The sequence below is a fragment of the Dermacentor variabilis genome, chromosome 4 (assembly GCF_050947875.1).
Source record: "Dermacentor variabilis isolate Ectoservices chromosome 4, ASM5094787v1, whole genome shotgun sequence".
In the NCBI taxonomy this organism is placed as follows: Eukaryota; Metazoa; Arthropoda; class Arachnida; order Ixodida; family Ixodidae; genus Dermacentor; species Dermacentor variabilis.
In genome coordinates this window covers 60,625,830-60,639,580 of record NC_134571.1, presented here as the reverse complement: position 1 = coordinate 60,639,580, position 13,751 = coordinate 60,625,830, and the positions used below count along the sequence as shown (strand labels likewise).

The 13,751-nt window shown below is 47.4% G+C and overlaps 1 protein-coding gene across 6 annotated transcripts in view; it reads right to left on the bottom strand.

Moving 5' to 3' along the window:
- HERC2 (E3 ubiquitin-protein ligase HERC2) overlaps positions 1–13,751 on the bottom strand; it is a 181,397-nt gene that overhangs the window by 19,581 nt on the left and 148,065 nt on the right. For all 6 annotated transcript variants that reach the window (XM_075689247.1, XM_075689251.1, XM_075689248.1 and 3 more), the window contains exons 59-65: positions 13,402–13,630; positions 6,861–7,010; positions 6,613–6,795; positions 4,233–4,386; positions 4,033–4,140; positions 1,578–1,865; positions 784–932 (exon numbers count right to left, since the gene is read on the bottom strand). In XM_075689247.1, coding sequence (XP_075545362.1) covers positions 784–932; positions 1,578–1,865; positions 4,033–4,140; positions 4,233–4,386; positions 6,613–6,795; positions 6,861–7,010; positions 13,402–13,630 — 1,261 coding nt within the window. The remainder of the gene's footprint in view (positions 1–783; positions 933–1,577; positions 1,866–4,032; positions 4,141–4,232; positions 4,387–6,612; positions 6,796–6,860; positions 7,011–13,401; positions 13,631–13,751) is intronic.

Here is a 13,751-nt window from a genome sequence, read left to right as displayed (position 1 = left end):
AAATAATTGCTTCTTATAATCCACTTAAATACAACTACATTACAGACATAGTTTTTGGTTAGTGTGTGAACTTTACAAACTTTACACAAAGCCGTAATGAATGTGCCAATGATTACTGCGGCAGTACTCTTACGAGGTTCAGCGGAAGTCCTTGATGTTCATAACTGTAGAACAGCCTGATCCCAGGTAGCATGAGGACCCATCGGTCAGATGTCCAAGCCATTTTGCGGGCAGTGACACATAGCACAGCACAAAAAATTTATGGGGTTTTACATGCTGAAAACATGATCTGATTATGAAGCACACTGTAATGGGAGACTTCAGAAATCTGGACCACCTGGGGTTCTTTAATGTGCACCTAAATCTAGGTACATGGGTGTTTTCGTATTTCGCCCCCATTAAAATGCGGCCGCTATGGCCAGGATTCGATCCCGCAACCTCGTGCTTATAGCAGCCCAACACCATAGCCACTAAGCAATTACAGCGGGTTAGCATAGCACAGCACAGCTGGTGAGGTTTCTTAGCTGTACGAGAGAGCCCACCATATAAAGAAAGTTCATTAAATAAAATTCTAATGCTACAAGGGCCCTATTGCCACAAATATGTCAAGGTAGATTCCACAATAGCTGGCTTGTAAAAGCTATATGTACTATCTATAAACTGCATGTGCTAGAGAACTCAAACATTTCCCTCTCCATGCTTCTGCCCTGTCTTACACGTCTACCTGCTAATGCACGCCATGCACTAACTTAAAGAAGCTATATGAGCAGGGGCAACACATACACTTGGGTTCAATGCAGGGAGCTGCTCAGGAGACAGGTCTGGATTGCTAGGCGTTTGCACAAGAAGTTGAGACACATTCAGCGACCTTCCCACTCCTGCCGTCATGAGCTGCCTGAGCTGGTGGAGAATCCACATCCTTTGTGAGGGGGCTGTAAAAACACACAAGCAGAGTTAAAAATGAGGAAAGCAAGGCTGAACACAAACTAGAATGCACCCAGTGAAAGAAGAAATGAAATAAAAATAACTGCCTTTCTATACTTCTGCAAATGAAACAAGTAAATATTCAAACAAAATAAACTGTAGGCCTTCAGTTGCTGTCAAACTTAAACTAAACAATGAGGACACATGTACAATAGATGAATTTCTTGAAACAAATATAGGCTTAAGGAGCAAACATTAAATGATTTGGAGGGAAGATGCTATAATTGATTACTTTGCCTAAGGTGGGAGTATGCTTATTATCTTGAACAGGTGAAAGTACTGTATGCTTATCAAGAAAAGTTTCTCCTTAGTCTAAGCATTCCCAGAGCATTCCGAAACAAGCACTCAAATAAGCTCAGCTGCTAGTCTGTGCTTTATGCATGTCCTGCGTCTTAGTTTTTCAAGTCGTGTTCTTGGCTTCACGCTGCTGCGCAGCGTTGTTCTGCAATGCCTTTGAACTATTTAACGAGCCAAGACACCTTTTGCCTGTGAGAAAATGTTACTTCTCACAGATACCATAGTTCATAAGATGTCTTTGATGACAGACTTGTGCCAGTTTTTCTCCTGCTGCCCAGTGTTTGGTGTGCACTTGCCAAGGTAGCTGAGCTGAGCACAGGCTGCAAGTGCAGCTGCCAGTCGAGAGGCGATGGCACGATCAGCGCAGCTGCGCAGATCAAGCAGGCAGACGACCAGTTCAACTGAAGGGCGGGAGAGGAAGGCCCGGTCTGAGAGGCTGTCACCTCCCATGCCACCGGGGGACACCACTGGGTGTACAGTGAAACGCCAGCCCCAGCCATTCACTGAGCTGTCACTGGTGAACTTCCAGTGGAGCTCGTTGCCTGGTATTCGCACCTCAGGGGACCAGTTGCACCATTCTCGACCTGGGAAAAAATTAATTAAGTTGATTCTATTCACGAAACACAAGGTGTTATAAAAAAAATGAATTTAAGGAGGAATGTTATCAGGAAAGTAAGTGCGGATGTGTGCCTTGATTCTCCTCGAAATGCAAAAACACTGTTAAATGAGTACTGATAGAAAAATATTCTGGCTCAGTTTTTTTTGCATTTAATTAGTAGCTATTGGGCCAGTAACCATGGTAAAAAAAACTTGCTTGCTCCAGCATGTAACAATTCTTTAGTTGTATACTCATGTTACGACCAGTCAAGGTTTTGATTTCAATGAGTACTTCATGCCCCATGACATAAGAAGCATGCTTTTAAACAGCAATGATCACGTGAGCCCAAAGACGGGGGATCCACGCTGGCCACTGTCTACCATACCATGTGTGTCCTGTTTCATCTCCTAGATTGGTGCTAGTTTGATGAGAAACGTGTGCATTGCTACACATTATGATGCCTCATTGTACAGAAGTTCACTACACAGTACGATACTGGCATTAGAGAGTTTTAGCATATCCACGAACTTCTTAACATTTGCAGTTTACTGGGTAGACAGAGACATGTATGGCAAGAACACTGGTAGTGACATCTGGTGATGCAGTGTCTAATCAAGGAGCATGCAAAACTAACGCTGCAACATGCAAATTCTACTTAACTGCTGGTGTAAAGCGTTGGTAGCAACATAATCGTTAACATACTGTACTTTTATGATAATTCCCTTCGAGAATAGCACTGACGTGACAAAAAGAAAATTTTGAATGCATTGTTGTTGGACAAATCGTCACGATTCGTAAACTAGCATATGAAATTTTCATCCGTACCAAATTAGAATACGCGTCTACAATTTGGAATCCACATCAAAAGTACTTGACTGACACTTTAGAAGCTACTCAAAATCGTGCCTCCCGCTTTATCTTGTCGAATTATGACAACACTATCAGCGTTACTAACTTAAAGTTATCCATTGGTCTAACCCTTTTAGCATCAAGACGCATAATTTCGAAACTCTGCCTATTCCATAAATTGTACTATAACTTTCCTGACCTTCGTTCCTCACTTTTATTTCCACCCATTCGCTCATCACATCGTCTATTCAATTCTTTATGTATCCAACACCTTCATGGTTCTACAAACGCTTTTAACAAATCCTTCCTTCCCTCTGCAATAGAACAATGGAACTCGCTCCCGGAATCCATTGTTGTAGAGCGAAACCCTTCGAAATTTCGAGAGTTACTAACCACCCATATTTGCAGCTAATTATGCAAAAACCTGTTCTTTTTATTGTCTTTTCAGTTGTTGCCTTTTTTTTGCTTTGTACATGACTATTCATTCGATGTTTGTATTATTGTTTTGCCTCCCCCTTATGTAATACCCCACATGGGGCCCTTAAGGGAATAATAAATGAAAAAATGAAAAAAAAAAGGATGTCACCATCAACTTTCCTACTGCCGGTAACCTGGTAATCCGTAAACAGGAAGAAGCTTGTGTGTATGTGTGTATGCCTCATGCGTGCACATATATACGCTTAGTGTGCAATCAATGCAAGACACCCAATGCAAACAGTGCTGAAACGTCTTCCAAACAGTGAGACAAGCCAACGGCATCACATATCACTGAAATCAATTGCCAAAACTCATGGAGTCACATTGTTTACAAATAAGAGTTATGCAGATGACTACATCGATAGGTGTTGCACTTTTCAATTAATCACTCACACAAACATCAAAATTAAATTAAAATGTGTTCTAAGCTGCATTTGCTGTTGACAATAAAGATGATACCTAAGAACTTGGAGCAATGGAACCTATCAGTTATCTTGATTTAGATTATTTGAGTCAGTGCCCCATTAAGCAACAACTCTACAGCTGTAACAGGAATCTCAGTGTGAGCTCAGCACAAGAAACACACTGAAATATACTGTCTGCATTAAAGGTTAGGCACAGGGGCCATAAATAAAGTGCAAGAACTATTTTAGGGAACAGCCCAGTCTACACGAGACTGCTTGCACAAACTCAGTAATGCCCACAAAATGGCTCAAATGTTTAATGCAGCAGCAAGACAAGCTTCCTAAATGACTGGTCTTCAAATTTATTTAGTGCTCAAACACTACTTGACGTCAAGTGATGCCTGAGATGGCAGTCATGCCCACCTGATCTGGTAGCAACAGTTCTTCCAGAACCATCCATTATAAAAAGTGGGTCGTTTCGTCTTTCCGTGGAGCACTGCCTGTCAAATTCAATCTGAAGACTTTCAGCACCTGCAATGGGGCAAGGTGAACATTTCTTCATAAAGGTGCCCCATATAAAAATTGGCAATCAAGAATAACAGCCGTTGTCTGCAAGCTCACACCTGGAATCCTAACATGTCCTGTCAGTGTGGTGTCATCAGTGTAAGGATGACTGGACTCCTGTACAACAGGAAGAGGCACTGAGCGCCTGGACTCAATGTCTGATGCCACATCCTCCAATTCTGTAACACAGATCTCAAGCAGCATTTCTGCAACCTGATGAGTAAGGAAAAAAAAGTAAGAAAGAGCAATTAGCTCTCCAGTTATAAAGTAGCAGAGTTCTAAGATGCTTAAATTACTCACTTAACGGGTTACAAATCCATCCCAACTATTAACTTATGCTCCTGTCACACACACTTTCAATGACCACTAAAACCAATGACAATCGAAATCTGTGAACCTCATTGATTTCAATTCGCAAGCTCGTACATCTGCTGCTGCATCTGAGACAGGAGGATAATGAGACTCATTACTGGCAATCACAAAGGTACACAAAGGTACACAATGACATTGGCAACAGCTCAACAGTAGTTAATGAACAAATACAGTCAGCTTCTGTTAAATCGACGCTGACGAGAAGAACAAAATTTATAAAATTATCCAGCGTGTAAAATTAAACAAGATGCAAAAAACATGTCAAAACACACCACTGATTCATTTGGCAGTAATTGCCCAATTCTAACATGCCCCCAATCATATGCATGGCCCCTTTCTTTGTGTCCAAAGTAGAGAACTAACATAGAAATAACATAAAAGCTCCTAAACAAATCATAAATTTAACGTGCACCCAATTTTGCAGTAAGAAAAATGGCTAAGGGTCTAGTTGCAGAATAAAGACCGGTTTCCTAAAGTTCGCCTTTCCACACGGTTATTTAAGTCAGCTTCGCCGCAATGCAGCCATGTCATGTGGCACAGTGTACAAACGCTACAAACGCAGTTTCCGGCCCAATATACTCGGGGGGGGGGGGGGGAGCACACATTGGAATCAGCAAATACTGTAATTAGACATTGTGAGCTATCGTTATTACTTGAAAATCTTCCTAGGCCGGGCCCACAATAGGTGTTTTCAACGGGAGATGATGTGCATTCAATGCATTCACTGTCCCCCAAGCTGTGCCCAGACAGAGATGCTGCCACTAAAGGGGGTTGCGTTTGGGTCACTGTTGGGTCACCACAGGGGTTAAGCACATGCATGCTGACCAGTCAAGTTTAATTTATCCGGCGAAGGCCAATTTTGGGAACGAAATAATGAAAGTTTGGGCCCATAGAAACTCATAGGTGCTGGCTGGGACCTTCGGATGGAGTTGAATTAACCGAAAAATCAAATTAACCGGAGATAAATCAATTGAAGGTTACTGCATAATTTGAACAGATCCTTATATCAGGGCTAGCGAAGACAAAAGGAACTCTATGGTTATTATAGACACTGAACACAACAAAGCAGTGATCATGCATGTAATCTGGAAAGGTATCATTGTGCATGGCATCACATGCAAAGACACTTATATTTCATGCAAGTCTGTCGAGCCATGTAAACTACAAATACAGCAGACTTCCATTAATTAGACTCTGGTTAATTTGATTTTTTGCTTAGTTCAGCTTCCACAGGAGGTCTCGGCTGGCGCCCATGCATTTCCCGGGGCCCAACCTTTCAATATTTCGATCCTAAATTTGCTCTCACCGGATAACTAGAACTTACCAGTCAGCATGCATGCACCTGACTCCTGTGGTGACCCCTATAGCGACCCCTTTAGTGGCAGTGCCTTTCTCGGCAGCAGAGCTCAGCTCAGGGGACAGTGAACTTGTTGAACACACATCATTTCCCGATGAAAACAGATATTTTCAGTACACCTTACGAATATTTTCAAGCAATAACCGTGGATCACGATGTCTGATTAAGGTATCCACCAGATTATGACGCGTGTAATTTCTTTTCTTCATTTTTTTCCCCAAGAAAATTGGGCCGCTAATCGACTGTGCGGTTACAAAGCCAAAACTGCCTTCGCAGCATTTGTACACATTACTGCAAAATAGTGTACTGTGGCAAAGCTGACTTTTAAACACTATGAGGCGAAGCTGACTTTAGAAAACCTGCCACATTGCACAGCATATAGACCCTTGCCCATCTTTCTTGCTGCAAAATCAGGTGTGCATTAGATTTTCACGTTGTTTAGAAGCTTTAATGTCATGGCTACATTAGTTTTCCGCTTTGGAAGCATAGAAAGTGGGCACGTGTTTGTTTTGGGGATGTGTTAAAAGTGAGTAAACAGTGCCAAATGAATCTGTGGTGTGTATTGGCATCTTTTCTGCACCTTGTTTAATTCGAAGTGCCGGATCATTCGGTCACTTTCGTCAGTCCTGTCAGGGTCAAATTAACGAAAGTCCCCTATACTATCACGAAAGAGAAATGGTTCTGTAAGCAGCTTAAATATGTTAGCATACCAGTGGATTCGCTTGTGCCATTGCCTTAAGGACATCTGAAATTGCATCCTTTGCCTTTTCACCAGCCCGCCCAGCAACAGCCAATTTCAGCAGGTCAACGAGAGCTCGGGCATCTTCGGCTGTTAACCGGGCAGTAAATTCATCAAGAAGTGAGTGGATAGCTTCCGGTTCTGCTGGTGTCATCTGCAGAATCAAAAGCAAAGTATTTTTCAGTATCACAAGCTACAAAAACATTGATGCTTGCTTACCTGCTCCGAAGAAGAAAATGTTGCTGCAAACACACTCGCAGCAGCAGATGACATCCGTGACGATAGGCTTCCAGAGCTCGGAAGTGAAGGCACAGATGAAATCATCTCGGCAGCACGAGTTTCGCTGTCATCTGACCCAGACAGGGCTTCCTGCACATAAAATGGAGCTTGGTTCATAAACTCCATGAATTTTAAATGCAAAAATTGTCAACTGACTGAAATATGCTAAATATGCACTCACGGTGCCCCTGTGCAGCCCACAAAAAACTAGGAAAACTAAAATTAAATAAAAAACAAATGCAACGAACAAAAAGATGAAAGGATGCAGAAAATTACAGAAAGCAATGCTTCACTGTCGCACAGGATGACAGAGCACAATTCCCGCTCTGTTGTCGTGTGTGACACTGTGGTATTGCTTTCTGTCATTAGAGTGACCTTCAGTCCCTTCATTTGACAGTGCAAAAGTATTGCAGTCGCACCTCAATATATCGAACACAGATATAACAAATTATCGGATACTATTATAACTCTATATAATGAACTCTGTCCAATCGGCAATTCGCTTCGTTACATAGAAATTTCATTGTATTAAAATTCTATCTTTCTCCCAAATATGTACAGTCCACAATAGATTTTTCTTGCACAGAAGGGGCTGTAATGTTTTCTGAATTATCGGGCAATCATAAAAAAGAAAGAAAAAAATTTGAATAAGAAAAAAGTTCCTTTTGTTGAATTTGAGAGTCAGTAACAAAAAATATGGTTCCATGCCATGTCGACGATATCTTCACATCGGTGGTACATGTTAAGTGAAGCCAGTCACGCCTTCGCATCACATTCCAAGCTCGCGGCTGATCACTTGCAGCAGACGGGAGTGACTGCTTCGTCTGCCTCTCGCTCCAATGCATCTCCAAAACTTGAGATTATGTAACCTCCAGTACTAAACGCATGGGAAGACAGTGCAATTGAGGCTGTGTCATCTTGGCATGCCCATTCTTTGCACATGCAGCAGATTATCTCGAAAACAGGGCCCGTGAGCTGCATATGCGCTCAGCCATGCACAGCCACAGCTGCGGCACTAGAAAAGGAGACATGCACCATCCCCCATCCCCCTTGTGCATGCTTGATCGCAATTGCAATACCGCGAGCTCGCTCCCTTCCATCCTTTCCCCTTGCTCACACGAGAAGACAGCACTCATCAAGCAATCATCCTTCATGGCTCAACCTCGCACGCTTTAACTTGCACCCAAAACGTATAGCACATGGGGCATGATAGGATATTATTGCACTTGGACTTTATACGGAACATGATTCTGCTCCGCTTCAGCATTCGCTCTAGGCCACGTGGTGTTTGAGAAGCGCACTGAGAGGCTCATGAGGGGTTTAAGAGATGGTTTGTGAGCCTCATGATCATCTGCGTCCACAGAAATTTCTATTCATTCTCTTGGTATTCCTTCATGGTATTAGTGAAATTTCATTATAACAGTTGAACCTCGCAATAACGAAATAGGCAGAAAACGTGAAAAAATTCGCTTTCGCGAGAATTTCGTTGTTGCGAAATGAGACAGAAGATAGGTAATGCATCACTGAACGAAATGCTACTGTCAAAATTCCGTTAGCGTACTTTGGCAAGTATTGCTTGAGAATACAGAACCACACTACCGACAGTAACAAGCCCGCCGCATACATCGACCAGCAGTGGTAGCACTGCCATGGAGCAGTATTCTCAGTCAACTGCTTTCAGAGGTATGATCACTTTTGCGAGACTACGCAACTCAGTACCAGGCGCAGAGCAACAGCGCTCCTCGCATGCAGAAGCACTTCTTCAAAGCACGGTGTCACCTGTAGGCGCCAAGGCGTCTGGTGCCGAGCATGAAAGTGAATGTATCGGGTATATCCGAAGGCAATCACTCGAGATTATGGCCTGTCACGATCCGCCCTGGTTCGTGAACGAGGGAGGGCTCGAGGCACCCTCCGTAAGACAGACGCTCCGCAGCGTGGTGGTAATGAACGATGACTGACCCCCCGAGCAGCTGTGCTCGTCATTATTTATTGGTGCGGTGATTAGTATTGCCCACTGAGCCTGGCAGGCCAACAAAGATTATGCCCAGAGGGGCGACACATGCTTGTTAAACCCCCTTACCACCGGTTTGTTTGGTAACTAAAAAAAACAAACATCCAAGTTCTGAGCATAAGGCTCTGCCACCGTCCTAGCCAAGTCGACGATGCCTGCTATTCAGGCGAGTAATGGTTCGGTGGCCTCCACGGTCGAGTACTCCGCCTGGGCACCGATGTTAACAGGCCGAGTGTGGCAACGCCAGGTGCTGCCTGAGCCAGCCTCGCTCCGTCCGGAGAGTCTGCAGTGGTGGGCCTTGCGAGTGGTGCCGGACTTGACCCCGGCCCAACGGGTGTTGCACCACTGGCAACGCTTGCCGCCTCTGAGGTGGGCGGTGCTCCGCTGGAAGCAACTGGTGTTGCCGATAGTCCTCCTGTGGGCTGGAACTCTGAAGTGGAAGTCGAGAATGCTAGCCAGGTCTCGAGGCGAGGCCTAACATGTTCAGCGTGTCGTTGCCACGTGGCCCCGTCTGGCGTGCGGTTGAGCAGCGATGAGGTGCTGGCAGGAGACACCACCTGCCCGGTGGACCAGGGTGGGCGAGGACGGAAGTTCCTGGCAAAAACTGGAGCTCTCGACTCCGGCAAAAGCCCGGGACGGCACTCTCAGTCAGCAGCCAGCTTCTGCTTCAGCTGCTTCAGGAGCGCTGTGGATCAGAGGTCCGGATGCAAGACGTCCAAGGGTGTCTTGACCATCTGAGCCAGCAGGAGCTCACAGGGGGCAAGGCCAGTGACATCGTGGGGTGTGGTCCGGTACTGGAACAGTATCTGGGCAATCTGCGTCCAGAAATCCCCAGTCTGGCTTTTCTTGAGCTGGTCCGTGATGATTTGCACCATCCACTCGGCTGCACCATCTGAAGCAGGGTGGTAAGGCGGAACCATCATCCGGCAGATTCTGTTCTTCGTCAGCCAGGCCAGGTACTCTGTGCTGGCAAAAAGAGGACCATTATCGCACACGATGACATTCGGCAACCCCTGGGCAGTGAAGACCTGGAGTAGAGCAGCAATGATCGCACCTGCTGATAAAGTTGTGACAGGTAGAACCTCCACCTACTTCAAAAAGGCGTCCACCACCACCAAGACGTAATGGCCCTTGACGGGCCCCCCAAAATCCACATGCAGGCGGGACCAGGGTCTATGTGGGAATGGCCAGGGTTGATTTGCACATGATGTGAGGCTCGCTGATGCTTCTGGCCAGGCCACCAAATGTGGGACCGGGCCACCATCTTGGTCTCGCCAGAATGACCTGTGTGTAGCAACTGCAGGACCCTGGACCGGAGACTCTGTGGGATCCCCATCCTGGAACCCCACAGTAGGCAGCCCTGCTGCAAGCTCAGCTCGGCGGCCTTGTGGCTATAGGCCTGCTGAAGCAATTCCTCTTCACGGGACACTGCCTTGACCACCTGCGACAGGATTGGGTCCTGGCTGGTTGCTTGGGATACTGCAGATCTGGAGAGTACCTCCGGGTACGCATGCTCCAGCATGAACACTTCAGCAAGTTCTGGAACAGCATCAGGCACCTCTCGCAGGGGCAGGCGGCTCAGGGCATCAGCAGGTCCCAGGTCCTTTCCCGGACGGTAAACCAGCTGCTAACTGTAAGCTGCCAGCCTCAAGGCCCAGGGTACCACTCGAGGTGATGCCTGCATGGGAACTGCCTTGTCAGGCCCCAGAAGCCCCAACAGTGGCTTGTGGTCTGTGCCTGCCTCGAACTTCCGGCCCCACGGATACTGGTGGAAGCGTTCAACCCTGAACATGAGGGCCAGGCCTTCCTTGTTCAGCTGGCTGTAGCGTTGCTCTGCAGCAGGAAGCCGATAAGAAGCAAACAACACAGGGCGTTCCTGGCCATCCTTGTCCTGGTACAGGATAAGGATGGCCAGGATCCAAGTGCACCAGCACTGGAGCCTTGGTGATTAGCTCTTTGCTGCGCTGGGAGGCCAGGTCCTGCTCCTTCTTCCACACCCATTGCTGACCATCTCGAAGCAGAAGATGGAGTGGCTGTAGACGCTCTGACAGGTTCGGCAGGAAGCTCCTGTAGAAGTTGATGAGGATGAGGTAGCCCTGAAGCTCCTTCTTGTTCTGGAGCTTAGCTGCCTTGAGCACAGCCTCAACTTTCCGGGCAGCTGGGGCTAGGCCAACCTGGGAAATGACATGTCCCAAGTACTCAACACTGAGGGCCAGGATAATGCACTTTTCCAGCTTGAGCTTGAGACCGGTGTTCTGCAGGTGGTCCCTGTCATCGCTGCCAGTAACCAGGATGTCGTCCAAGTACACCACCATGTGCCTCATGCCCCTGAAGAGGTTGTCCATCTCCCTCTGAAATTTGGCTGGGGCTGAGGCCACGCCAAACGGTAAGCATGTGTACTGGAAGAGCCCCAAAGTTGTCGATATTGTGACATACTTCCGGGAGGCATCCTGAAGCACCAGCTGCTGGTAAGCATCTCTGAGGTAGAGGTGAACTTTTGTCCACCGGACAACGCTGACCAGAGATCTTCAATCCGGGGCAACAGTACTTTTCAACGGTAGCGACAAGGTTGATGGTAACTTTGAAATCCCCGCACATTCTGACACTGCCGTCTCACTTGAGGACAGGTACGATGGGAGCAGACCGTTTAGACATCTTGACAAGCACCAAGATGCCCTCTCGCTGTAGCAGTTGCAGCTCCTGGGTGACCTCGTCGTTTAGGGCGAACGGCAGTGGCCGAGGCTTGAAAAAAACGTGGCCAGGCTCCCTTGGGTACATAGATGCCAGCCGTTGGGCCGGCGAATGTGCCCACCCCTGGCTGGAACAGGGACTTGAACTCACTTAGGAGGCTGGGAATGTCTCTCACCACATGCAGGCTGGCTTCCTGGTACTCTGGCAGACAAACGCCCAGTGCATGAATACAATTTCGGCCCAGCAGCATCAGCAATGACGCTCACCCTTTTCCTTTGGCAATAATACCCCTCCCTTTCCACCGCAGCATCTTCAGAGCATTTTAATGTGGAATAAATGTGGTTTCATTCATTCATTCAGCAACGACCCCTTTGTTAAGTAAAGGGGAAGGGTTGTCTCTTTGTCGCCAAAGCGAATGTTGACCTGGGCCTGACCATGGACATGGGAGAGCTGCCCAGAGTAGCTGCGCAGCATCATGCCCGAAGCCTCGACGGACATGCTGGGGAAGGTACGATTGAACAGTTTCTCGGCCATGACTGACACGCTGGCCCTTGTGTCCAGCTTCATGGAAATGGGGTGCTCGCAGACTTCGACGGCCAGCATGTACGGCGGCACAGATGACGGAACAAGGCCTGTGTGCCACATGTCGAAAACCAGCAGGTCCTCGGCCACAACGTGGAACCTGGCCACGGAAGAACTCGGGCCTGCTACTGCATGCCCCTGCCGCGTACCCTTGTGACGGCTACCCTGACTGCGGGCTTGCTGCTGCTGCTGCTGTTTGACCTCCCCCTTCAGCATACCCGTGCCAGGTGCCCAGTTTTCCTGCACGTGAAGCATTGTTCTTGAGAGAATTGGCACTGTGAGGGGAAGTGGGCACCACCACAGCGACCGCAGGTACTGCCCTGTGGAGAGACAGTCGCACATGCTATCTTGCCAGCATGCTTGGCGGCAGCTTCCATTGCCAGCGCTGCCTTTTTGGCATCATCCAGCGAGGGGTCGGGAAACTCCAGGAGTCGCGTCTGCATGGCAGGGTTGTTGATGACGCAGACGAGATGGTCCCAGAGCAGCGAATTCAGCTGGTCCCCGCTGGTCCCAAGCAGCGTGGCTGGCTCGAGAAGGTCAAACAGGAGACTGAAGACGTGGGTCCCGCAGCTGGCCAGGAAAATGTCCTGCTGTTTGGCCTCGGGTGTGTCATTTGCCCGGAAGAACACGTCGACTTGCTCCTCGTAAACTGGCCAGGTAGACCCATCTTCCTCCAACGGTTCGAGCCTTCCGTACAGCGGCATGGCGGCTGCGACAGGGAAGTGGTGTTTCGCCGCTCACGGCGGCATGGGAAAATCTGTGGGTACTCATTGCCAATGTCACGACCTGCCCGGGTTCAAGAACAAGGGAGGGCTCAAGGCACCCTCTGTAAGACAGATGCTTCACAGCGTGGTGGTGAACGACAACTGACCCCCGAGCAGCTGTGCTCGGTAGTCAGCGCATAGTTTCAGCACATGCAGCACATAGTTTTTAGATCACAGTGAATTTTTCACTGACTACTGTTGCCAATGATTTTACTTGCTTCAGGAACTTGTCTGCTTGAAGCAAGTACCACTCTGGCATGTCTACATCTGAAGACTTCCAACAGAAAATTAGGAAACCAACGGGCTTTCCCAACCAGAATTTATTATTTGTAAAAATTAACATAGCATTTGTAAAATTGTAAGGTGACTCCGAATTCATAAACTTGACAGAAAATTGGGGAAAGTTGGCAGGTATGACTGAGGAATCGCATGCCTGTGCAGTGGGCAGCTTTCCAGGTGGCGGGCTCTCGTGCGTGTCAGCTGTGGGTGCTAGGGGTTCCCCTGAGCCTGCAGCAGTTGTTGCCTTGGCTGACTCTGTTGGGACAGCTGCTGCCTGAGGCAGGTCCTCTGCCTGACTGCTGGTTGCTTCACAGGATGCAGGTCTGCCTGAAGACAGCTGAGCCACACCCGTGTGAGGCAACAGGGCACTCACTACTATGCTCCTGCAGGGGAAACATTAACAGTATAACAGTGTTATAGAGACTCTGAAAACTCAAATAAATGCAACAATAAGGAGTTTAAGAAATAGCATTCCCAAGGGACTTTGTGTACCCAAAACCTAAC